The 25,926-nt window shown below is 50.2% G+C and overlaps 2 protein-coding genes across 5 annotated transcripts in view; one reads left to right on the forward strand and one right to left on the reverse strand.

Annotated features, from left to right (window-relative positions):
* The window catches only part of PTPA (protein phosphatase 2 phosphatase activator), a 28,381-nt gene extending 18,711 nt beyond the window's left edge, over window positions 1-9,670 (reverse strand). The window contains exons 1-4 of the mRNA XM_074923548.1: window positions 9,549-9,670; window positions 6,980-7,080; window positions 5,586-5,672; window positions 707-832 (exon numbers count right to left, since the gene is read on the reverse strand). Of these exons, the coding sequence (XP_074779649.1) occupies window positions 707-832; window positions 5,586-5,672; window positions 6,980-7,080; window positions 9,549-9,573 (339 nt within the window). The 5' untranslated portion in view covers window positions 9,574-9,670. The remainder of the gene's footprint in view (window positions 1-706; window positions 833-5,585; window positions 5,673-6,979; window positions 7,081-9,548) is intronic.
* A 229-nt stretch (window positions 9,671-9,899) lies between these two features.
* On the forward strand, window positions 9,900-24,462 carry CRAT (carnitine O-acetyltransferase). 4 transcript variants are annotated; one of them, XM_074923327.1, is made up of 15 exons: window positions 9,900-10,126; window positions 12,420-12,522; window positions 13,928-14,191; window positions 14,697-14,815; window positions 17,044-17,097; window positions 18,109-18,274; window positions 18,854-19,028; window positions 19,520-19,698; window positions 20,732-20,832; window positions 21,296-21,415; window positions 21,891-22,013; window positions 22,357-22,492; window positions 22,964-23,026; window positions 23,545-23,682; window positions 24,247-24,462. In XM_074923327.1, exons 2-15 carry the CDS (start codon window positions 12,493-12,495, stop codon window positions 24,460-24,462), a joined length of 1,884 nt encoding a protein of 627 aa, XP_074779428.1. In that variant the 5' UTR covers window positions 9,900-10,126; window positions 12,420-12,492. The 4 variants fall into 4 exon arrangements, with proteins under 4 accessions (XP_074779428.1, XP_074779425.1, XP_074779426.1 ...); XM_074923324.1 differs by lacking the exon at window positions 12,420-12,522 and having other exon boundaries at window positions 10,019-10,126; XM_074923325.1 differs by lacking the exon at window positions 12,420-12,522 and having other exon boundaries at window positions 10,019-10,126; window positions 23,545-23,610.
* Window positions 24,463-25,926: the final 1,464 nt, after the last annotated feature.

Raw genomic sequence — 25,926 nt, forward strand, 5'->3', positions numbered from 1 at the left:
CCCCAGGAACAAGTCACCCTCTGCTCAGATGCTGTTGCAGAGTGGGAGCTGCAATGGTGCACTCCTACAGAGGACAGAGCCAGCGTGACAGAGGAGCAAATTCTCTTGCTGAAGAAGTCAACTCCAGAGATGAAGCAATTCAGGGAGAGCTTGTCCTGACACTTACCCAGGCCACATGCATCCTGGAGAAAAAAAAGCTTCACCATCCAAGTACATCAACCCAGTTAGCCACTAAGTCATCTCCAGGACAAAAGCACTATAGAGCAGCAGACCACCTGCAAGCTCACTGCTGCTGGGCCTCCAGAGCTCAGTGCAGGGCAAGTGCTCTGAGCTGAAGGAAGTTGAGCAGTTTCACAACCTTCCTCTGATTGTGTGTGTCACCCATCAGCTAGCAGACACAGTGAGCAGTTACAAAGCAAAGGAGTTCTTTGGCCTTGAGGAGCCCTCATGGCTCATCCAGGACTTGGAGACCCAGCCAAGGGCATTTACATGGCCCGTATGCTCTCACAAGAGAAGACAGCACCAGATCAGGGATAAGTGATGGATATCAAGAGGTGGATCCTTCACAGCTTATCCGAGCAATTCCTCTGTAGGCTGCTTGGCTGCCACGCAGTGACAGAGCCATTCTGCTACTCCTGCTGCACACGCTGCCCTTCTGTAGGAGCTGCATGTAGCAGCTTTCACTACACGTGACAGACAGGCTCACCTGGTCTAGTTTGGTGTACCAGGTCCTGAAGGCTTTGTTCCCAAAGCGAGAAGGTTGATCCACTGGTGGGGTTTCATCGATCCATCTGTCGAGGGTGTTCAGAAGAGCCACCAGCTTTTCAATGGGCTACAGAGACAAAGAGGATGAGGGGTCACGGTGACATAAAACAGAGCAGTCCCTCAGGGTCCGACATCTCTGCCCTAGACTGAAGTTGTTAAAGCCCACACCATTCTTCCCGAGGGTGACAAGCAGAAACGGGCTGTGCCAACCCTCCCCAAAATGCAGAGGGGCCAGGAAAACCATCCCTCCCCTCAGAAGATCAGTCTAGTACAAAGCCCAGCCTGAGGCAGGCTCTCCAGTCGCCCACACAGTCTTTCATGAGCTGTAACAGCACTATGCTCTAAAACCTCTGAGAGCTACAGCAAGCTCCTAGCTGTAGGGCTCACAGCGCTGAGAGGCAGGGAAGTGCTACACAATTCAGGGATATGCAACACGAAACTCAGACTCTGCATCTTGAGGGTCCTGCGTTCCCCCTGGGATAAAGCACAGCACTTACCGTATATCCTCACCAGTGACTGATGATGTGATTGAAGAGGCTCTCCTCAAGGCCTCTAATCTTTGTCCTGAAGTGTGTCTTAGGAGTCAGGATTAGCAATGACGGTGTTAGCGTTTGTGCAGCACCCAGCACAGCAGGGCCTAATGGCTAGTCAACCTTCTCACCATGATTCTTGTTGCTTCAAACTCAGACTAACCAGACTGCCATGGCAGCTCCAACCCAGGGACACCCAGTGCACGTGGCAAAATACAACTTACCCAGGTTGTACCTACCCAGGGGAAGAGGCAGCCTGGTTTGCCCACCAGTGGCCTCATCAGAGCAAGCATGAGAAGCTCTTGGCTCTCAAAGAAACGTCTTAATACAAACACAAAGCTGATGGGAACACAAATGCAACTGCAAGACAACAGAGCCACCGTTCTTACCCCTAGTGCTGGAAGGAGGACGTGAGGAACCTGTGTAGGATGTACGAGAGCAACTGGAGGCAATACTGCTGTGGCCATAAAGGAAAAGAAGAGAGGTGCAACAGGCGATACAGCACAATGTCTCAAGCTGTACTGTTATGACCAGGGCTGGCCAGCACACGCAGCCTCCCCTGTGCCTTGACCATACAGCTGGGGAACAGCTACACCCCACACACCAAGAGGCAACACTACAGACACGCTTTAAGCAGCTCCAATCAGTTTTAGGAGGCTCTGCTGACAACTGGTCAAGCCTGCCAGAGGCTCAGGGATTCTCCTTGCCCATCTCCAAGCAGCTGGAGAGCCGTCAGCCACCACAGCAGCTGGCCAGGCCCCGGGCAATGTAGGCTCCTCTGTCTCAAAAGGGGATTCCTCCTTCACGGGGACAAAGAGGACAGCAGAAGCAGCGGCTGGTTTGACTTTGCTGGAGGCATCGACCGTGTGAAGCCGGCTGGTCTCCTGGGCTGTGGTTCAATTCTTCACGTTGCCTGCCGGGAGGACGAGGAAAGAGCCGAGCCCAGCAAGTTTCTAGCCCTTGAAGTGCCACTCGAAGGGGGCGGGTGGAGAGACAGGCATGGCAGAGCCACGCTGCTGCTGAACCAGCTGCGGGTCGCTCCCCATGCCCCCCACTCCCAGGGTCTCACGGCAGACGCAGCCTCCCCCAGACAGCAGCTCCTCTAGAGCCAAGGACACGGTGGGATCAACCAAAGGGAAGCAGGACCAGATAGGGGAGGGATCCACCCACCCCATGGGACCTCAATATCTGGCCACTGAGCCAGGCTAGAAACTGTGACAGAGGACAAGACCTGAGCACACCAGGAGCACAGAACACTCAAGTGCCAAGGGAGGACATGGCAGGTCAGAAGCTCTGGGTGCCCTGGGGAGGCTGCAGGCTGGAGCCACTAACAGGCCAGCGCCCCAAATTCGAGTGGACTGAGGCAGCGTGACCCCTTCTGCTTCAGCTCCCTGCTGCCCCAAATGCTGCAGAAACCCAGCATCTCCCCACTGCACCAGGCCAGGTTTGGACTCAGCTCTACTTCCTGGCTACTGCATTCCCCTCCAATTAAGCAACAGTGTTCCCAGCACTGGGTTGCATTAAATAATTAAATCGTGCTGGTGATTTATCCGCCGGCACCAGCAGCTCATTATGAGCAGCCACCGTATTTCAAACCCCTCACAGTGAGCACTCGGTGCTGCCTGGATAAATGGCTGGCAAGGACTGGCTCCTTCCCCCTCCCCAGATCTGCCCGCAGGCCTTGGGGAGCAGAGAGTCGAACCTCCCCTTCCCCACTCGCTTGCTTTAAAGGGATTAAAAAGCCCAGCCCCACTGAACACGGGAGATCAGGACCCAGCTGCTGGCTCAGCCACGCCAATAAATAATTAAAGAGATGTGGCTCGTTTTGGGCTCAAGCCCTTTGAAAAGAGGGTTGCTAAAGGAGCAGCTTCCCATTGTCCAGCAGAGGAAACTTGTGTATCCAGAGCTGAGCCCAGCAGGGGAGAAGGAGGGGAAGAGCACTGCTTACGGGAACACAACCATCAGCACCACCACAGCCTTGTTTTGCCTGGCTGGGTTTTTAAGCTCTATTTTTGCTTTACCTTTCCAATGATCAAAGCAAGGGCAGCCTCCCCACCCCCACCCCACCCCCACTCTCCTTGCTCTTCTCGTTGTGCTGATTTTGCATCCCCTTGACCCTGAGTCTACCACTGGTCCCAAAGGCAAACCACAGAGCCTCCTGCAGAGCAAAGACCTGTCAGCATCTCTCAAGAGCAGGGGCCAGGCAGACAGAGGTGCTGAGAAGGCATCACCGCAGCCAGAGCTGCTCACGGGGACCAAGCCTGTCCCTGTGGGGCCCTGTTGGAGGGAGGAGCTGCTAAAATTGGGGCATTTGCTGCTTCTCCCGCTCCCCTCCTGGAACCATTGCAAGCCACAAGGCCAGCCAAGATCCCCCACTGCATCAAACTGTTTCAAGGGAAGGCCTGCTCCTCGCATGGCCAAAATTAACCTTATCCTTGCTGCACTGCTCCTCTGATCAAAGTCACAGCTTTAAATAACTGCTTTCAGGCTGCAGCCCCAGCAGTCGTTGCATGGATCCCCCACGTGAAAAACACTCCCTCCAGGAGGAGAAGGCAGGTCACAGCCTATCAGTCATACAACCTTGTGCCAGACATAGCGTCTACACCAGTCCTAAACAACAGCTTCGCTATCACTACTTGTCAGATGCCTCCAGCAAAACCCCAGACAGCTCCATGCAATTTTTCAGTAAGAGCAGAGCAAGCTCAGCAAGTCTCAGAAGGGGCTCAGCCCCCAAAGGATCCCGCTCTCGCTCCAGCAGACAGTTTGGTATCGACACACGCTACTCTGGAAACCATTAAGCTGTCTCTTTCAAAGCAGAGCAGACCATACTTTTTTTTTTTTTTTTTTTTTTTTCCCCGTGGCAAAGCAATACCGGTAAGTCGTGGAGAGGATAAGCATTCAGCAGAAAGGATTCCAGGAGGTCATTTGCCAAAGGAAGGCGTCCCCAGCATTTGATCAGGGAAGAAGATGGGACGGCACAAAAGCACATCAGCAGCAGGTACAGCAAAAGAGAAGAAAGCAGAGCAGAGATGCAAGCAGAGGCCACAAGGGGCTGAGCCTTTAAAAGCACAGATAAGCAGTTTGATCTACAAACGAACCCGCGTGAACAGGCAACCTCATCAACAAGGCAACCCTGGGGATGCTCCACCTGTGCCTCAAGTCACAGGCTTCTGCTCTCCTGAGCGCGCAAGGAATGAGACATGTTCCCTGACACTTCCCAAGCAGTCAGCATCGTGTCTCTTGTTTATCACCCGAACTGGGACCGCACGGACACAGCCCAGATACAGCTTTTCCTAGATAGCTGACAGCTCAAAGGAGTTGGCAGAAGAGGTTTTGTGGGTTTTTCCCCCTTTGTTTTGCTTATTTTTAATGCTTTGTTTCCCTAGAATTGCTCTGTTAATGGTTGGGAATCAGCGAGATCAGACAAAGACAAAACTCAAAGGTGAAATGCAAACAGTAGAAAGCAAGAGCAGCATTTGACAGCAGTTTCTGCTGAACTGAAGGAACAAAAGGTGGACACAAAGCCTGTTAGGGAGGGACTCATTATCCCTCATCCCCCCCATGAACTACAAGCAAGTTTCTCATTCACACACTGGCTGCTAGAAGGGAAGGCTGGGCTTAACACGTCTGCTTCAGACATAAATGACTAGGTTAAAGATCATCGTGGGTTGCCTTCCCGCACCAGAATAAGCTATAAACACACAGGGCCCAGCCTGCTTCCCATTCCACCTGGATCTTTTTAGACCATTCCCAGCTTTCTCGCACAGCTGTGCTAAGTTTGTACAGTAAAAACATACCCAAGAATCTCCTCATTGCAATGCAGGACAAGGGAGGGGGATCCAGCGTGCAAGACAGAAGTGAAGCTGGTGGCCACCACGTGCTCTGCAGATCCCAGCAGCACCCAGAGGCCTCAGGCCAGCAGCAACTCCAGTGAGGATGTCTGTCCTTTCCCACCCAGGGACAGGGAGACAAGTGACTTGCCCAAGGTCCCACAGAAAGGCAGTGGGAGAGCAGGAACAGTACAGACATCTCAGCCTTTTGCCTGCAACCAGGAGGGAATACCACATCTTCAAAACATCAGTGGTTGAAGCCAGACTGAGAAAACAGGGTCAAAACACGGCCTTTCTGCATCCTCCTTTTCACCAGCAGCATAAACCAACTGCATTTATTCTCCCTGTCTCCTAGATAAACTGCCAACTCATTCCTTGCCTAGGAAATATTCACTGTAGAGTCAAAAAAAAAAAAAAAAAGAAAAAAAGAGAAACAAGGGATCCAAAAGTCTTCTCCTACCTCTGAAACTTTGTATTCACAGGTCAGCTTCTTGCCCCTGACACCTTCATTCAGAGTGAGGATGAAGCCCATGTAATCTGCATAAGCCTGCAAACACACCCGAGAGAGCAGGGTGTTAGTGAATGCCCACAGTCTGTTTGAACATGCAGCGCGGCATGGGAGCACTCCTGCACGCCAAGGGAACCTTTCCCAGCACACAACACTGCTTTCTTGGAGACACCCAGGGTGCAGGGCTTACTGAGAGGTTACTGCTATTTTCGGCAGACCTCAGAGGCAGATGGCAATTGCACTAAGAACTCTGCATCACTGTAAAAATTACAGAGAGGAGAATCCTAAAAAAGCTTGCACTGCCTCCAAAATCCTTCCCTCAGCTCCCTGCCTCCTATCAGGTGAAATTCAAACTCCTTGGCTCTGCAGTCTAAGCTGTGAGTAGACATCCTGCTCTGCACTGCTTCTCCCAGACCCACACTGTTATCTCCCCTTTCCTCCTTTCATTCTTCTCCCATGCTCATGCATGATGGAGAAGCGGGAGACAGCCCAGGCTCCTCACTGCTCTTCTCTTTAAATGCACTGCTTTTGAAGCATCATACCCAGTGCAGCTCTAAGTCTTTGTAAACACCAGACTAACATGCTCCCACCTCTCCTTCCTCAGGCCCCTCCTGAACAGAAATCCTGACCAGGAACAAGTCCTTAAACCCAGGAGACTTAACAAAGGAAGCTGCACTCAGAGGTTTGCTTGAGACAAGCCTATAAGTTAAGCTTCTCTTAAGACATCACAGATCAGTCATCAAGCGAGAACTTGCTCCTAAGAGGTGGGACAAGTCTGAGCTAACACACCAATCTCTCAAAGGCAGAGAGGGGAGAACATGCCTGTTCCACCAGCTCCACACACACTGTAAACAAAAATTATCCAGGAAATTGAAGGCCTTGGCCTTTCCAGCACAGCAAGGTGGGAAGGCCCCAGGAACCAACCCAGCCCGATGCTATTAGAGGGCCAGGCAGCAGGGCCATGTTCAAGCCCAGTTCAAACAGCAATGGTTAAAGCCAGTTTTGATATCGTGTACAGGCTAGGTAGGATTAAATAGTCACCAGCTTCTCGTCCAGCTTGTCAGGAGGGAGCAGTAATGATTTTTAAGCATCTCTGGTTTCCCTCAATGTCTGGGCTCTCCCTGGCTCACTCCTTTGTCAGAGCATTTGGCTGCCAGACTCCACACCTCACTGTCAAGTCATTTTCCTACAAACAAGCAGTGACTCTTCTGCTTTAAAACACAAATCAATTAATTTCCCATTGCTTGCCGAAACCTGCTTTACCTTGTGGCTGTTTCCAGACCAGACCTGGATGCCACTGAAGCATAATAAGCACTTACCAGTTTTCCCTGACCCCAGAGCCATACCTGAGAGCGCTTCCACTTGGCCATGTCAGAAACCATGTTTATCTCCTTTTTGGGGATCATGAAGTTCTGCTGGAGGGGAGGAGCCACCTCCTCAGAGGTGCCTGGGAGATGTAAAAAAGAGGTAAAATAGAGGCAGTGGAGAAGAAATCCTCTAGCTTCCTTTCTTAGAAATCAACATTCATTTCTCAGGAGACAGGAAGCAAACAAATCCATCCCAGCTTGCACCAATATCTCAAGTCCTCCTCACCAAACAATATCCTCCCCATTCCCGGATAATTTACTTCTAAGGACACCGCAAAGCTTCAGAAAATGGCATTATGTTTGGTTTCACCACTAAAGATGCATTTCTCATCCAGACAGAGAGGTTGGTGCAGGAGATAACAAAGACAACATCCAGCTAGTTTCATTATTTCTGTCTAGTAAAGACAAGCCTCAGGTTGCTCTGAAGCACTGTGTTCCCCTAACAAACTAACTGTGCCTTGTTTTTAGGGTATTAAGCATTCCTTTAAAGAGGACAACTGCAAAGACAAAGTTGGAGCAATTCAATAGATGGCAGTCCAGAGCCACAGCCCCCAGTCCAGGCAGCACAGGGGCTTGGAGTATGCCAGGACACAGCCTCTTCCACGTGGCAGCCATGAACATCTTTTAATTTTAAAGCTCTCTCAGAGCTCAGGGTGTAATATTTAGTGCAAATGCAAATTGTTAACGCATTAGACGGGCTCTTTTTCCCAGCATCCGAACCAAGGACCCAACCCTACTGTAAGGGTGACCCCTACCCCACGCTCTCCAGAGCTCTGCTCTCAGCTGGCAGTCCCGCAGTGGGACACTGCAGAGCCAGAAACGCTCCATGACATTAGAGGTAATTTGCATTATGCTCCTGTAAGTGCAACTTTTAATAGCAAGAAGCAGTGCAGCAGACCACTGTTAAGGAAACTGGGTGCTAATGTGAAGATATGAATTCTGTTAGAGTCACCCAGGTCATCTTTTTCATCCTACAAAATCTGAAGGCATTTGCTCAGCACCAGCCACCCTGGCAACACCTCAGTGACTGCTCTCCACACTACAGCAAGTTCAGGCACCGGATCCATAACATACACCACCAAACTCCAACTCCTTAAAATATTATTAACTACATTTACATAGAAAATACTACCCAGAAGCATCAGCAGCCTTTTCTGCAGCAGAGCAGCACTGCCTAGCAGGCAGATCAGGGAAAAAGGAATCCAAAGTCCCAGGAACCAAACCACTCAGAATCTGCTACAGACTTGTCACATAACCTTAGAAAGTGTCACTTAACTTCTCTGTCTCTCAGGTTCCCCATCTACAGAGCAAATGCAGTCTCATCACCTGCCTATGGAGTTACAGTGCTTGGTTCATTCCTGCGCATAAGTTCAGGAAAATTTGTGGCACAAGGATGAGAAGAACAACACACGAGGAATTTAAATGAAAGATACGCATCCCTCTTCTGAAAATTCAGCACACAACTCACAACGGCTAGCATCCTAACAACAGAGCTCTTATTTTAAGGAAACAATTTAAAACTCCAGAGCAACGGTGTAAAAAGGCAAATACTGACTTGTCCATTAACACAGATGATGCATAAAGACCAGAGATGCAGCCAGGGCAGTGTCCTGGACCAGGGGGATCCAGGTGTTAGCCCAACCTCTGTCTCATCACAGAACTTATTTAATGTCTTTGCATTTATTTCTGAACCATCGCTTCTGACACACACCGTGCATTTCCTCTTGGGGAGGAGACCACAAATACTCAAGGAAGGAAACACAATGAGGGCTGCAGAGCTTACAAGACTATGAAATTAATACAGATGCAAAAGTCCAAAAGTAATGATGCAACAGAGACAGGAGCAGAACGGGTTAGTTTTATGATGAGAAGCAACTTGAACAAAAGAGACACTTTCAGTCTTATTCTCGTGGTGTGGAGAGGGGAATCAAACTCAGCTGAGACGGACTTACCACACCGGCAACCACCACCCATCTCAGCAACGGGAAACAACCAGAAAAAAATGGGCTACAGATGACAGGGAGCCCCAACTCCAGCTCTGCGGCAGCCTAAACCCCGATCCCCCCGGGAATCGCAGGGCAGACCCCCACACCGTCACCCCTCACAGGACAGAGCGTCCCCCCGCCCCATCGGGGTGCAGATCGCTCAGGGAGCTCCAGCCCAGCCCTCGCCGTCTCGGGGGGATCCGGCCCGCACCGTGCCGGCAGCTCACGGCCCAGCAGGCCTCAGCGCGCGGGGCCGGGTGGCCGCTGGGACCGGGGCTCCCCGCCCCACCCGGCCGAGGGTCAGGCGGCCCCAGGGCCCCTTCGTAACCTCAGCAAAGCCTCTTCCCACCTCACCCCGCCACAGGCCCGGGCGCTCGCTGCCATTACCCCCCCCCGCAGCCTGGGGTCCGGCGCCCCCGGCCCAAGGACCCCCACGCAGCATGAGGCCCAGCACACCCCCCTTACACCCCGGCCCCAGCACCCCGGCCCCGAAGACACCCCTCAAGGGCCCCGAGCCCGGAAGGCCCCAGAGCCGCCCCCGCCCCGCCCCGGCCGCCCCTCACCTGCCCGCCGCTCGCTCTCTGCCATCTTCCCGGAGCCCGGCCACCGCCGCTGCCACCCCTCACCTCTCACCTCCAGACACGCCGAAGCCGCTGGCGGCCATCTTTGAGCAGGGCACGCCGCCCGGCCCTGTGGCTCCCGGTGCTGTCAGCCGGCGGTATGACCCCTCCCGGCCACCGTCGTGGCCCACGCCGCCATGTTTGTACGGGGCACTGCCGCCTCCGCCCGCACAGGACCGCGGGGCGGCCATGTTTGTGTGGGGCGCTATGGTACTGCGAAGAGTGAGTGTGCGCGGAGGGGAGACGAGGTGCGGAGGGGAGAGGGGAGGGACTCTTCTCACCAACTCCCGGAGAAATGACAGAGGAGCCGCCTCCCCGCTCCCACCTCGGCCGCGGCACTCTCTCCCCTCACAGCGACACCCTGCCCTTCTCCAAGATGGCGTCGCGGCGGCCCCGCCCCCTGGCGGCCGGACGGGGCGGTGGGGCGGCGGCGCCCGGTGTCGCCGGTGTCCTTGCGGCGGGCGGCGGCCGGGGCCGCGGGCGGGCGCGGAGCCATGCTGGCCTTCGTGGCGAGGGCTGTGGTGAGTGCCAGCCAAGCTGCGAGGCGGGGGGTGCTGCGGGGACACCGGGAGCCGTGGGGAGGCCTCTAGTGGGTCCGGGACGGCGGTGAAGGGGGGGGGGCGGGTGTGAGATGGCGGACGGGCCGCGCCACCCGCCGGACGGGCGACAGCGGGCCGGGAGAGACGGGGCTTGTGGCGGCCGGGTGGCCCCGGGGGCTTTCCCGTGCTGGGCAGGTGGCACTCGGCGCCCGGCCATCCCCGGGCCTCGGCGGGAGCCGCCGGTCAGGGCACGGCCCCGCCGCACGGGTGTCACAGGCGCCTCCGCCGGCCCCAGTCTGCCGGAGACGTTTGGAAGGGGCAGGGGCCGAGGTGGCTCCGCAGGGCTCTGTCCCGGATGGCAGTGCTGCTGTCAGGTCCGGCGCCGCTCCCTAAAGCCCGAGGAGACACCGGGCTTCCTTGGTTAGGAGAGCGCTTAAGGCGCGCTGCGGGCAAGTGTTTCCCTAGGACGAGGATCCCGGTTGTGAGGAGGGGTGGAAGGGGCTCGGCCACCAGCGGGGAGCCGGCAGAGCGCTGCTTATGCCGGGCGGCAGAGAGGGATGCTGCTGAAGTTAATCCTCCAAGCTGGGTTGGGTTCTTCAATGCTCGAGGGCAGCGCTGCACGGTGGAGCGGCCGCCAGCGCTGTCAGAGATGGGGGGCTTGGGGCTGGACGACAGCAGGGAAGGTGGATGCTGGCCACGGCTGGTCAGGGACGAGGGAAGCCCAAGAAGGAGCCATCTGTGGCCGCAGGCTTCGCCTTTAAAACATGCCTTTCCCAACACACACCACAGAGCTGTCAGCCCCGCGCCCGGTCTTAGCAACTGTTTATTGCAAACACTGATGGATCCCGGGGAGGGGGCGGCAGAGCCGGATGACAAACACCTACGTGATGGTTTTGCTCCTGGAGACAATTTCTGAGGGGACAGGCAGGGCTGGTTGTCTCTGGGCTTGAGGGGGTCTCCAGCTTCTAATTTAAAAATAAAAGAAAAAGACAAACCGCTGTCATCTGACACCAAATATTGTGGCCGTGCTGGGAATCAGACACTGCTCTGAAATTCCTCCTGCCCCCCTGCCTCAGGCTGCAGGTGGATTTCCCACCAGCTTTGCAGGCTCTGGAAAAGGTCATCTGCCGCGTTGGAACGTGGCTTGGGAGCAATGCCAGCCCACAAGCTGGCCCTGTCTGCGTGCCCCACTCTCTGCTAGTGTTCGTCTTCCCTGTTGCTTGTGGGGAAAGGTGGAGTGTTTGCTCTATTTACTGTCAGCTGCCTTCCTCTGTTCAGCTGTGATCGTTATTCCTCCTCCCACCAAACACCGAAGTTTGACCTCAAACCAAAGCAGCAGAGGATATAAAAGACGAAAAATACAGATCTCCTCCACACTTTAACATGCAGTGTTTTCAGTTCAGTTGGTTTGGGATTTTCACTGTTACCCCAAGGAAAATCTGAAACTGTTTGGAATCATCATACTTGATCTTAGCTATGTGGAAGACTCTGCTTGTATGCCCCTCAGTCGATTAGACAGACATGAAGGAGGGGCTGATATTCCTTGGGACTGCACAGTTGTGTTGTTGCCCTGCTTTGGAGATACCTATTTTATTTTTTTTTAAGGGTTGACAACCCAGAACTCCCCAGTCTCAGCTTGCAATGATGAGCACATGTGCAGGGGGTGTGAGGGCAGTTAAGATACCACCTTTTGTCCCAAACTGAATTTGCTCCCATCTCCAGCTAATCTCACTATCGCCCACAGTGATGCCGGGTCACTGTCCCTGCTGGAGAGCCACCCTCAGATATCTGACACCCTCTGGCCACCTTTGCTTGAGCAAAGAGACTAAATTCCCCGTCACCCACATAAGCCCTCCCTGCAGCTTGTCCCATCTGGTGAGAGCCCACAATCTCACCTGCTTCCAGAACATAAATTAGGGTCTCTCCCACCTGATGTTCAGCCTTCTTTCACAACAGCCACTGAAGTTTCAAGGTCCAGGCAAAGGCTGAGGGAATGATGTGCCCAGCACCTTCACTTCTGCCATGGCTGGAGGCCCAGAGCTACTGATCAGAGAGAGACTCTGCCCACACAGTATTGATCCGCAAGCACCGACTGGGCAACGCAGGGCTGACAGTCAGTGGTCGGTGGCCACAGGAGGGCTTCCCAGAAAGGCGCCTTTATGGCAGCTGACGCAACCCTGACTACCCCCATCCTCTCCTGGGGCCTGTGTCTGGCCTTGAGCCCTCTGATCAGAGCAGTCATGTGGGAGTTTGCTAATAAGGTGACGCCCTGCAGGGGCAGCACACTGTCAGGTGGAAGAGGAGACAGGCCGAGGGAGAGGTTTACGATCTTTTCTGTCCCACCAGCCATGGATAGGAAGCCGAAGCAAACAGAGAAGGTACAGTATGCCCACACTCCCATGATTAATACCCTTAATTTTCTCCCAGTCCCACTCTTTGATGCTTCAGTAATTCCTCTTTCTCTCGTTTTTAACATTCCCTCTCCAAACCTTGATCTTGTAGTTCTTGCCAGGTCCTACAAAGAGCATAGGGCATTTTCTCTGGGGGCTCAGCACCACACAGAGGCTTTGTCACCTTGCAGATTTAGCTCTTTCTTTTCTCTTCTCTGTGCTTAACTGCTGGGAGGAGGAGGGGGGCCAGCTACTCTCTCATTGCCTTGGAAATGAAAGGGCATGTTCTCACAGGCTTTGCATTCCCAGTACACTGAGGATGCAAAGTCCAGAGTCCTCTGAGAGCGTCTGATTCCGTCAATCCAATAGAGAGGGAGGAGCAGAAGGAACTGAAAACCTTTAGAGTACAATGTAAACACCTTCAAGCTGAAGGATGTCCAATCCTGTTCACCCAAGACAATGTTGGGGTTTTGGTTGGTTTGGGGGTTTTTTTTGGGGGGGAGGGAGGGAAACTGGCAAGTTGATTTCCTGGTTACCAGCTGGGTTTGTTCCATTTCATTCCCCTACCCAGGGAAATGGTACAGTGCTTTCTAAGGCTTTTACTCCCACATGACCCCGTCAAACCCCAGGAGCCTTTTAGTATCACCCACAATTTCCTGAAGAGCTCTCCCTGTTCCCCCTCCAAAGGGTCCTGGAATTGGGCCAGTCCCATACTGCTACAACTGCATAGAGGTTCTCTTAATATAGCTGGGAGGTTTGCTGGCATAAAGGAGCACTGCCCCAAGGCCTACACATCTCAGCCAGTCCTTCCCTGGCCATGGCTGGTGATGTACAATCCCTGGCCAGCACAAGAAGAGGCATTTTATTCATGCCTCAGACTGAACTAAATTCTGCCTCCTCAAAGCCTAAAGGGTAGTTTGATTTGGCACAAGGCTTCTGCTTAACTTTCTAGCCTTATGCTGTTCTAAGAAGTAAAGAAACAGCTTCTGACAGCTTGTAAGATGAATATTTCTTTCATGACTTACTTTCTTCCCACTTACCAAGGAGTGGAAGGGTTTGACTTTGTCAAACACATGGAGACTGTCAGCTGGAACGTGCCCTGAGAGTGGGAGATAGATCATTATCCTGGCAGCATTTCCTCTGATGAGCTAAGAATCAGTATCTTGGAAGATCAGGTTTCTCTTTTGCAGCTTTTCTGGATGTCCTACAACCATCTCTAGCATGCAATCAGTAGACCTGTGCCTTGTGTTTGCACTTTGTGTGCTCTGCTGCTGTGCTGAGACACCTGTGTGCCCTCAGAGGGGTTGGGCTGGAGACTCCCAAATCCAGGTTATTTTCTACCTCGTGCACATCGGGGAAAGTTTTGTCTCGACATTTGCTCTGTGCTTTGCAGGCCAGGCCCTACGGCCTGCTGAAGCCGACAGCTTTAGGCAAGATCCCAGGCAGATTCCAACTTCACCAGGAAGCGTTGCCCCATCTCCCCGTGCCGCCGCTCCAGCAAACGCTGGACCGCTACCTGCTGGCCCTGCAGCCCATCATCAGCGAGGAGGAGCTGAACCACACGCAGGAGCTGGTGGCTGAATTCCGCAAGCCAGGAGGCGTCGGGGAGAGGCTGCAGAAAAGCCTGGAGAGAAGAGCCAAGAAAACAGAGAACTGGGTAGGTCGGGACTCTGGCCCCAGGCTCTGGTTAGGGAGGGTGGAGGTCTGATGCACACCTCTCCAGTGTCCTGCCTGCATCCACTGGCACCTGTGATTTTATGGCATCATCTTCATGACCAGTCTGCTGCTGACCACCCCGAGCTGTGCAAGCTCCCCACCAGGACTTGGGTGATCAGAAAGATTTGTGGCAGAACAGGGAGTCACTGACCCTGTCTGTGGCTGCTGAAGCCTTTAACCTGTTAGCATCACACAGCTGCCCTCCCCCACCCCCCCACCCCACCCCCCGAGAAGTTGAAGGAAACACTCTGCTCAGGCCCTGCACCAAGAGCCCCACTGCCTTGCTCCAGTCCGCCTCTACCCTTCCATGTACAAAGCATAAAACCCAAACAGTTTGTTCGCAAAGTGTAGGACATAACTGGGGGCAGGATGCTGAGACCGTTCAGCTGGGCTTGGGTCAAAGAGCAGCAGATGCCATGCCTGCATGTTGCCTTTCTCCGTCCCAGCTCTCAGACTGGTGGCTGAAGACAGCTTACCTGGAATATCGCCTGCCAGTTGTGGTCCACTCCAGCCCAGGTGTGGTTTTACCTAAACAGGATTTTCTGGATCGACAAGGTCAGCTCAGGTAAAATCCTTTTGTACCTTTCCCTAGGTTTCAGATGGGATGAGCCATCTGCTGAACAGGGAGGAGGGTGTTCAGGCTGATTGGAAAGGAAGTAATTATCATGTGGTCCTCAAGTTTGATAGCTGTCTGTGCTGTGCAAGAGGGCTGTACAGATTAGGAAAGGCTGCCAGGCTGTAAGGTTGCACTAGACTAAATATTTCATCAAGGGGGAAAACCAAAGAGTCCAGTGGTTCAGGTACTAAACAGGGACTAAAAAAAACCTCTAAGTTTTGGTCTTTGTTCTAGCACAGATCTTCACTGCAAGATGGCCAAATCACTGGCTGGAGGCATTTTGAGGATATATCTCAAGAGTAAGAGGCATTAAGAGTGTGTGTGATGTTAAGAGAGGCATAGAAAATAGCTCAGGCATGTAAGGGAAAACAACCAGAAACACCTTTGGAATTTGCTGATTTATAGGGATGGGGAAGCCACTGCAGGGACCATCCCTTGGTCTGTTCCTGCAGGGGACTGTCCCCTATTGTGTCGTTTCACTTGTAATTTATGGTTTGGGAAACTTAACAGTGACCAGCCTCTGCGCTCTGAGCTTTTCTCTGCAATCAAACCCTGCCATATCCTCTCTTCCCTGTGATCTCCCTTTAATTTTTAACCACCACGAGTTTGTTAAATCCACCTGCAAAACTTTGGCATTGACCTTTATACAGTTACCTTTGCCACAGTTGCCAGTCATTACAGCTCTGGCATATCAAAAGTACCAGCCAGGAAAGCAGCAAGGCCAAGAACAAACTGTCCCTCCCACTCCCTTGGATACACCTGAGCAGAGGTGCAGAGGGTGAGCTTCACAGGGACAGCACAAGACTAGACAAAGTCTTTGGAAGCGCTCTCTCATATTATTCACTCTTAAGTTATCCAAATAGAAGATAAGATCTGGAGCACTACCAGTACTCCAACCAGTGGAATTGAGTAGCTGCATAAAAATCTGGGCTCCCATGTAAAATACTATCTATATCTATGTTTATATAGTTTGTGGTTGCAGGAAGAAGTTTGACAGCATGGCTTGAGACTAAAGCTTCAGCAAGCAGAGGGCGAGTTTAGAAATTGGAGTTCTTCATTCCTTAATCTGGCAACAGTGCTGACTGAAAACAAATCACTGACCTCTCTCCCTTGTCTCCCCCTTAAGCCCTAACTCTGCTCCACAGCTGTTTGCTCTCTGGAAAGGAACAAAGGCGCTCTCACTGTTGTGTCCCAACTGTTTTGCTTCCTCAGGTTTTGCAATAAGGCTGGGAAATTTTCACTGAAAACTACTTTGCAGGATGTCTTCTTTGTTCAGCAGCCCTTAGGTTCCTGGAGTTACGTCCTTTGATCTTCACTAGGGATGGGGAGGCTGAGCAAACCTAGATGACACTGCTGGCAAATGCCAAATGCTCTCACCACTTTAAAGCCTTTGAAGCTCAGCTGACTGCAACCTCTTGTCACAGTGACCTTCTGCCTCCTTCCTCCCTTGCTTGGGTGAGAAGCTCCCAGGTCAGAGTAGGCCAACCTGTCATTCCCAGCTAAGCAGTTTGATGTGGCTTGTCACAGCCCCCCTCCCTGCTGGGAGTTGGCATTGGCAGTGTTTGTGTTGATCCTGGTAAACACAACACCTCAGCGTCAGTCAGCATGTGGCACATGTGCATTTGTTTCAGATGCCTCAGTGCCAGAGGCATGCTGTTAAGAGTTGCGTTAGCAGCAGAACATACATCGGGTGAGAACTAAGTCAGCAGTGGTGAGTCTTGGATGCAGGGAGATACAGCTGCATCTTGGCTTGAAGCTCAGAAGTGGCCCCTGGCCCTGGAAGGGCAGAAATCCCCTTTTCTTGGTGCTGTTTTAATGCTAAGACTCAGAAGTAGGATGTGATAAAATCAGAACACATCAGTAAAAAATGCTGCTGTTAGAGAGTCATTTATGCATCTGGACCAAACGCTGCTTTCTTGAAAGTTGTCCAGAGTTCCTTGATTATACAGTAAGATACATAAAAAAAGAAAGCGCTACATGGTAGGACCATCCAGCAGTTTCAAATCACAGCCCCAGAGTGGCTGTATCAGCTAACCAGAGATGGGCACAATAGGGGCTTGGCAGAAAGGCTGAACTTTGTAAGGAGCAGCGAGAAGCTCTGCCAGCCCTCAGCTAGTTCCTCAGCCCCAGATGTTCTGTGTTCGCATCTCAACTTGTTACACTTAATATTTTTCCAGGTTTGCTGCCAAGCTGATCGAGGGCATCCTAGATTTCAAGACCATGATTGACAAGTGAGTTCACAACCCTCCTGACTTCTGACATGTTCTTTACTGTCATAGAGACGCTGAGCCTAGTCAGTAACTCTCCCTTCCAAATAGAAAGGCAAGAGAAGACAGCACATATTTGAAAAGAGGTATTGTAATCAACATCACTGCTCACTGCCAAGGTCACCACCACTAGAAAAACAAATTTACTTGCTTCATGTTCTTTGTTTACCCTAATACTTTCATTGGCATATGTACATGCTTAGAGGGAGTGAGCCTGACTGACAGTCCTGTGGAGCTACATACTTTTGTTTACCCACAGAACAAGTTACAGCTCAGACAGCAGGAATTGGTTTCTCTCATTTTGGGTTTCTGGTGTTTCTCATCTCCCAGCTAGACAGGATGAGCTCTAGAGAAACTTGTTGCTCCTTACCCTTTTTCTTCTGATCACCAACAAACCTCTGCTGAACCTGCCTTACTTATGTTCCAAAAAATGTGTTTACCAACATCACACCTTTACATCCCAATTCAGACAAGGCTCAGGGCCAGCTGTGAGAAGGGTAGTCAGAATGTGACTGCTCAACTGATTGAGTCCCGGTCTAGTTCACGAGTCATAGATAGCACATCAGACACTCACCACTCAAAATTATAGCCAAAACACCTTTTCTACCGTTGTACAGAAAACAAAACATCTCCCAGTATATTGTGCCCTGGATTCTGCTCTGCAGACAGCGTGGCGCATGCTAAGATATGTAGTAAGTCCAGAGATCTATTTCTCTGGTGTTACAGAGGACAGTGTTTTTCCCTTTGCCAAATGAAAGGCCAGCAAACAGATGTTTTTTGTAGCCCCTACTAAGAAAGCTGATGGGAATGGGGAAGGATGGCCCCTTTTTTGTACCAGCAACACTTTTATGTCTTGCTGGAGTGAGTGACAGCAGCTGCACGGCTGAGCCCGTGCCTGTCTGGTGTGGGGAGTGCAGGCTGCCTCACCCATTCATTTTTCTCTCCTCCCTCCTCCTTACCTTGCTGTGTCTCCAGTGAGACCCTTCCAGTGGAGTACATGGGTGGGAAGCCCCTCTGCATGAACCAGTACTACCAGATCCTCTCCTCCTGCCGCATTCCGGGGCCCAAGCGGGACTCCATTGTCAACTATGCCAAAGGCAAGAAGCAGTCCAGACACATCACAGTGGTTCACAACTTCCAGGTATGGCTGAGCTGAGCTTTTGAGGTTTGTTCAGATCCCAGTGTCCCTTTCAGCTAGCTGTGGTCCGAGGAAAGGGAACAACAGAAAGTCTCTGCCCACAAGGCTCCCTCACCAGGGATTCGTTCTGCTCCCTTATCCCCTTTGGCCTTAGCTGGCCAACAGCTCCATTGCTGTGTGTGAGCAGCAGACTATGAGGCAGAAAAATGCTCCCTTCCTGTTTCTTGTCCCTGCAATTCCTGTCTCTCAAAGTCCAGAGATCACATCTGGAATTGGAAATTGCAAGTGGAAACTGGATAACAAACACTACCACCACAGCTGTGTCTCAGAAATAGGAATTCACGTGTTTTGGCCCTCATTACCATGGTTTCTGAGCTTCTTAACCCTGGACTGTATTTATGCCCTGCAAGGGAAGTTGGACTTCGGTCTCTTAATTCTGAAAGTCTCTCAAAGGTCTCCTTACAAGCAGAGTTCTTAGGTCAGGTCTCACCTTCTCAAAGCGGCTGTTCCCTGTTTCTAGGGCTGCACAATAAAGATCTCTCATGTTCTGTCTCTGTCCTTGCTCATTCTTTTCACCTTCAGTTCTTTGAGCTGGATGTTTACAACAGTGACGGAAGTCCCCTTACTACTGACCAGCTCTTCACTCAGCTGGAGAAGATATGGAACACTTCCCTCCAAACAAACAAAGAACCTATTGGGATCCTCACCACCAACCACCGAAACAGCTGGGCAAAAGCCTACAACAACCTTCTGAAAGGTCTGTAGAGCCCCTAACACGCAAGTGCTAACGAACACCACAAACATTGGAACTACTAACCTCACCGCCGTGCTTTCCTCAGTTCTTTCCTTTGGAAGCTTGTTCTGGACAGATAACATGAGCTTTCCACCTCAAAGAAGCAACTTGATTTCACTGCAAAGTATTGTTCTTTTTGTTTTGGAAGGTGCATGGGTGAAGGTCTGAAGCTTGGTTTGTTAGAAACACTGAAATCCTAGTTTGTTGCCTTGCAAATGAGTGAGATGTGAGAAACATGAAAAAAAGAGGGTGAATGCAACATGCTCACATCTGTAACAACCCAGCTGGCTACAATTTTAGTAACTATATACACCCCTAGATGACCAGTATTGCATGGAGGTACAATGGGAAGCCAGCACACCAGGTCCTTCAAACCTGCTCTTTCAGATTTCAGTCTAATTAAAATGCAAGTTTTTCAACTCCCCTTCCTTACTTGCTGTTCATTTCTCTCCCAGATAAGACAAACAAGGAATCTGTGCGTACAATCGAGAAGAGCATTTGCACTGTCTGCCTTGATGCACCTATGCCACGGGTGTCTGAGGACATCTACAAGAGCCGCGTGGCCGCTCAGATGCTGCACGGCGGAGGCAGCCGCTGGAACAGTGGGAACCGATGGTTTGACAAAACCCTTCAAGTAAGTGCTGATGCTCTAAAGATGCTGAAGACTTGGGTCTAGAGGAGATGCTTTTTTGTGAAACTACAAAGGTCCAAGAAATCTAGCAAACTTTTGCAGGAAAGTTTTCCTCCTATCAAGAGAGCGGAGAAATAGAGGAGACGAGGCGTGGTGGCTGACAGCGTGAGATCATACGGTTTCCCTTGCAGCCACCACAAGCATTCATTCCTGCCTCAGGGACTTTCATTTCTTTTACTGTCTCTGCCCACGCTTATTCAGCGTAGCAGTTATTTGTGTTCCTTGTAAATCAGTTTTCTGCCTGTGGTGAACAATGCCTCATCTGCTTGGAGGCAGCCCAGCCACAGGGAGGTCTGTTCCTTGTATCTCCTCTAGGCTTGTCACTTTTCCTGTTTCTGCCAGAAGCTGCCCTATGGTGGTTTTGTTTTGGTTTTTTTCAAACATAAGCTGCCATCCCACAGCATCCCTCTGATCTCTTCTCTGTTCAATCATGTCAAGAACTTTCAACAGCAGCCACTGTTTGAGCTTCTCCTTCATTAGTTGGTATAGCCTGGCTTGTGGATAGTAGCAATGGTGCTTTAAAAGATTTTTCTCATATCTGCTGAACCTTCATAATGTTTTCGGTTATTTTGTTCCTGTATGGAACTCTTCATTGATGGGATAAAGCTTAGATGTTCCCACTAATTAAGAAGTAAGGGAAAGCAGGCGCACAGTGATATGATTCCTGTATTACATGTGCATCTAAGTAAATCAGAACCATTGAACCACTCTGTATTGCGGGGACACTGAGCACAACAGTGTATCTAAGGGCACACCCTTATCCAGGTGATTTTACAGAGCTGTAACAGTGCTATCAGATCTTCTATGCCTGCTGAAAGGCTTCCGTTGGTGTTCTGCTAAATAAAACCTTTGCATTACCTTTCCAGTGTGCAAGGACAGGATCACTCCCCGTTCTGATGCAGAGCTGATAGGGAGATCTCTCTGGATAGCTCCTGCTTCACACACTTATGTCTGTCCTCTCCTGCCTCTCTCACAGTTCATCATTGCTGAAGATGGCTCCTGTGGTCTTGTGTATGAGCATGCTCCCTCAGAAGGCCCACCTATTGTTGCTCTTCTGGATCACATCGTGGAGTACACGTGAGTCCTGCCTCCTCTACTTTTCTTTAGCATTGGAGGGAGGTTTTAAACCACTTGCTCTCCAAGAACATGCCTCTTCCCAGCTCACCCCCTAGGAATTTGTTCTGGAGGAAGGATAGTGTTGTGCTAATGAGGTATTGCAGTTCTTGTATTAGTGATAAGAACTGAGTGGCCAAGCTACTCTGAGAAGTTTTGCTATTGCTTCCATTCTCAGGAAATTACACTGTTCAGAGTTAACAGGACTTTGGCCTGGAAGAGCTGTTTGTTTTGGGCAGAAGGCACAGAAGACATTTTATTCGTGCCCTTCAAAAAAACACTGTAATGGCACTGTGAAGAATTTTTCAGCCTGTAACTAGTGTCACAAGGTGTTAGGGAAGATCTGTGCATTTCTACCCAGGTTCTGGTGTGCTTAGCTGAGCCTCATGTTAAAGATCTGGTTAAACATAATCATTTCTCTATGTAGGAAGAAACCCGAGCTGGTAAGATCACCCATGATTCCTTTGCCAATGCCCAAAAAGCTGCGGTTTAACATCACCCCAGAAATCAAGAATGACATAGAGAAGGCAAAGCAGAACCTCAACATGTAAGTATGAAGCAGTGGAGAGGTCTGGTGAGTGACTGGGAGAGTAATTCATGTATCCCTCTGGATCATGTCAGTGGTTTAAATGAGTCTTCCCAGTGACTTCTTGGGTCAACAGCATTGAACCCAGCTGAAGAGCACACTAAAGCCACCTGCCAGGAATAAATTCAAAGGTGCCAGAAAGGGGTAATTACCAGCCCATCCCATTTACTGAAAAAGAGCAGGGCTTTACTGGATCTAACTAGGGGTACTGGCATGTAAACAAATACAGAACTCCATCTAACCTGGTGAAAATTTTCAGCATTGGCCAAAAAAAGCTCATCTCTGTGGTCCACCCAAGCAAATGATGGAGCTCTGTCCCTGTGTAGGTCAGATCCAGATAGCCTGTTCTCTGAGCCTTGTGAAAGCAAATCCATACCTTTTCCAATACAAGAACAAGCAACAGACAAAGGAACTTTTCTTCTTTCTTTCTTTGCAGAATGGTCGATGACCTGGATGTCAAAGTCATGGTTTTTCATCAATTTGGGAAAGCCTTCCCCAAGTCAGAGAAGATAAGTCCTGATGCTTTTATCCAGCTGGCCTTGCAGCTGGCATACTACAGGTAAGACCACCACTAGGTAGCTTCTCAACCTCTTCACCATCAGTCTCAAACATGTAAACTTCATAAAGGTGGCACAGACCAGTCTCTGGGGGGCTGCTAGGGCCTGCCTTCCAAGTCCCACATCTTCCCCGTGCACGCTGAACAGCAGATCTCACTTGTGGCAGCTGCAGCAGGAGAGATTTACCCCTCGTGTGTACAATCCTAGCAAGGAGGCATCAGAGGTCAGCTGTCAGTGGGACTCATTGACATAAAGTCTTCCCCTTCCTCCCAGCTCCTCCGCTTCACAAGACGCCATTTCTCCCAGGGCAAACTCACTTCTGTGACTTTCTCCTCCCTCTTCCAGGATGTATGGCCACGCCTGTGCCACGTATGAGAGTGCGTCGCTAAGGATGTTCCGCCTGGGCCGCACAGACACCATCCGCTCCACTTCTGTAGACTCTCTTAAGTTTGTGCAATCAATGGACAGCCCCGACAAATCGGTGAGGATCTCAAAGAGTGGAGCAAGAGGACTCCACTCCAGAAAAAGAGGAAAGCTGTTTATTTGGCTAACCCCCTGTCAGCTGGTTTCAGCTAAACAGAACTGCATCTGCTAGGAAGCTGAGCTAAAATATAGCTTGGAGTATACAGTTATAGACCTTGGGTTTCATTTGGCTTTCCTTTCACATGTATTGAAAGCCTGGGAAACAACATGTGGATATTTCTAACCCCCCCAAAAAGAAGTATGTCCCTTCTAAAACTCTGTTTAGCAAACTGAGTTCTGCTGCTGATGGATGGAGAACCCCATTCTGAATGGAGTAACACAGCCAAACAAAATGATGTAAAAATTAAATCTAGTAAATCTGAGTCTAGTATAGATACACAAGGCAGAAATACCCTCCATCCTAGAGGAACAGCCAAAAGGAGATTTTTCTACTCTGCAGAAAAACTTAAACAGATCTGTGTGTTCTCAGGACCAGGAGAAAGCAGACTTGCTGAGGAGAGCTACCCAGGCCCACAGGGAATACACCGATATGGTGAGTGTCCTCTCTGCAGCCAGACTTGGGGTTTTACCCACCAAGCAAGGGTTCTGGTGAAAGACAAGGCCTTGAGAGCTCTCTGCTGACAGAGCAACGTAGCTGATAGGGCTGTTGCATAGGTCTAACTCCGATCTGACAGTGCTCTTAGGCCACAGACTGAATCCTTTTTCTCTAGCTAGTGGTTTAAGTGTCCCTCGTGACTGACCTAAAGGAGAAAATCAAATATGAAAATAGCTTCCGTTCTCACTGTCCTTGTTGCTGAATGCCAAAGTTGCATGAGGACCCCTTAAACCAGAAGGAGCCCATAAGCAGGAACGGTAAGGTTGGTTCCACTGGTGTGTTTAATTTCACGGTCTTTCCAAACAAGACTATTGGTCCTAAAGGCAAGATCTAGTTTCCTTCTAACTTCAAACCATTAGAGAATTTTAGAAATATTCTTTTCATTAACCCAAAGAAAGAGAGTTTTGCTGGCTTGCCTGCGAGGCAGGCTTTCATCTAGTCTTCCTTCCTTCCAGGCAATAAGGGGCAATGCAATAGACCGTCACCTCTTAGGCTTGAAGCTTCAAGCTATCGAGGACCTAGTGAGCATGCCTGAGCTGTTCATGGACACAGCCTATGCTGTTGCAACACACTTCAATCTCTCAACCAGCCAGGTAGGCCTCATCTGAGCGAAGACAAAAGTGTCCTCTTTCTTTTCATTGCCCTTCTTCTCCACATTTCTCCTTCATTCCCTTCTGCTAGAAGCCAATCTTCATTTGGGGACAAAAGTTTTTAAGCCTGCTACCAATCCCATAAAGCTGAAGATCTGATCTTACGGCTGCCACAGTCCCTCTCAACCCTGTAAAAAACTATCATAACCAGAGCCAAGATCACCAGAAGTGTTTGGTGTCTATATGCAAGCGAGATCAATCGAAGTTAGCTGCCAGAACAGCTTTATGTTCATCTCCTGTGCTGTGATTCTCACCAAGTTCTGCTTGTGACTTACTGGAAACTTATCTTGGGGAGAAGTACTCCTTTGTGAGTGCATAGGAAAACACGTTGCTATTAAACAGTACAATCCAGCATGCAGGTGGTGCTAGGTGGGTCTGATCAAAAAGGCCCTTTTCTAGAGCATTTTAACAAGAAAGCAGCTTCTTCTACTGTTGACAGGGCTGTTAGCATTTGATGGCTACATTTCTCTGACTGGTTCAAAGATTTTAATCACATTGTCTCCCCAGGTCCCAGCAAAGACAGACTGCGTGATGTGTTTTGGTCCCGTGGTTCCAGATGGCTATGGAATCTGTTACAACCCGATGGATGAACACATCAACTTTGCAATTTCAGCATTCAACAGCTGTGCTGAAACAAACGCAGCCCGCATGGCACATTACCTTGAGAAGGCACTGCTAGACATGAGGATCTTACTCCAATCCACTCCCAAATCCAAACTGTAAGAGGCAAACATGATGCAAAACCCCCAACTAAAGGGGATATCCCTCAGGCACCGAAGTTCCCAGTTCCTCAGAAAATGATTGAGAGGACAGCTTCCCCGACTGGAACCTAAGAAGGCATCTACCATTTGTTTCCAGGAAGAGGTTACAGAATAGTCATCCTCAGATATTAAGACTCTGTTGGTGAGAGGAAACACTGTCTTAAGCTGAAGTAGAACTGACGGGTCCTCTCCCATCAATGCCAAGTGCACCTTCCTGTCCTCAAAGAGGACTGAAACATGATTTCTATGGAACTTACTGTAAAGGAATACAGAAAGCACAGCCCTTACCAGTATCTAAATCCATTTGGTGAGGAAGGTAGTTCTCCAGGAAAAGCAGGGAATGTTATTATATGGTGGAACTACTATAAGACCAAGTCTTTTTGCTGGGTTAATTTTCTGAAGAGTGTAACATCTTTCAAACTTGCCTGAAGATTTTTCTGCTGCTCCAGCAAAACTTCAACATTGAACTTTGGCAAAGGAAGAAAGCAGCTCTTAAGTCAGAGCAGATCTAGCCTCACTGGAGTGCACTGCACTACTTATCCCAGGCACTCCGACCATTACAGGCTTGACAAACCTGGGAATGTTCCCTTGCCCTCACTTTAGGATGCTGGGATGTCCTTTCTGTTGCACTGACCCTATTAACAACAGAATATAATTTGCTACAAACTAAGGTGGGTTTTTGTTGTTGTTGTTGTTCTGGGCTTTTCGTTAAGCTTGCTGTTGTGGTCCTAGCCATTGATCTTCAGGCTCAGCATAAAGCTTGTTCCCCACAAAGCTTCTACAAAACTTCTCTCTCACACAGGTTTTGCTTTGGCTTTATGTACCTTAACATTAGCAGAAATGAGAAGGGATTGCCTATGCATTTAGCAGGACAGTTGCTTCATTGTACATTTCTTTGGAATTGAGGAAAAGAAAGAGACACTGACCTGTTTATGAGCTAGAAGGCCACACACCTAGTCTCCCTCAGGGTACACGTTAACCCAATGTGTTTTTATACCTTGCTTTCAGAAACAAATTTGTGCTTAATGTGTTATGCCTAAATCGTGGACAAGTAAGAATGTTCCTGATCAGGAACTCCAGACCATGCTTCTGTTCATGGCCCCCAGAGTTCAAATCTGTTAAGAGTCAAAGAAAAAACAGCTGCAGAATCACCCTTTTTTTCACATCACTCTGCTTTAGCAAGGCAGAAAACCTTGAAAAGCAGGAAGCAAGCTGAGAACACGTGGGCAGTGTTGATGTTTGCACACTGTGGCAGCCATTGTTCCTGCAGTAACAGTACAGCACCTTTTCTGCCACTCTTGAGAGTTTTTTCTTACTGCAGTGTTACTCAGGTTTGTGCCAGCTCGATTCTGTGAGAGAATGATCTCATGATAGTCTTTTCATGTTCAGTTGACAAACCTGAGACAGTAAAAGATTATATATAAAC

This window comes from Athene noctua, chromosome 20 (genome assembly GCF_965140245.1).
Source record: "Athene noctua chromosome 20, bAthNoc1.hap1.1, whole genome shotgun sequence".
Lineage (NCBI taxonomy): Eukaryota > Metazoa > Chordata > Aves > Strigiformes > Strigidae > Athene > Athene noctua.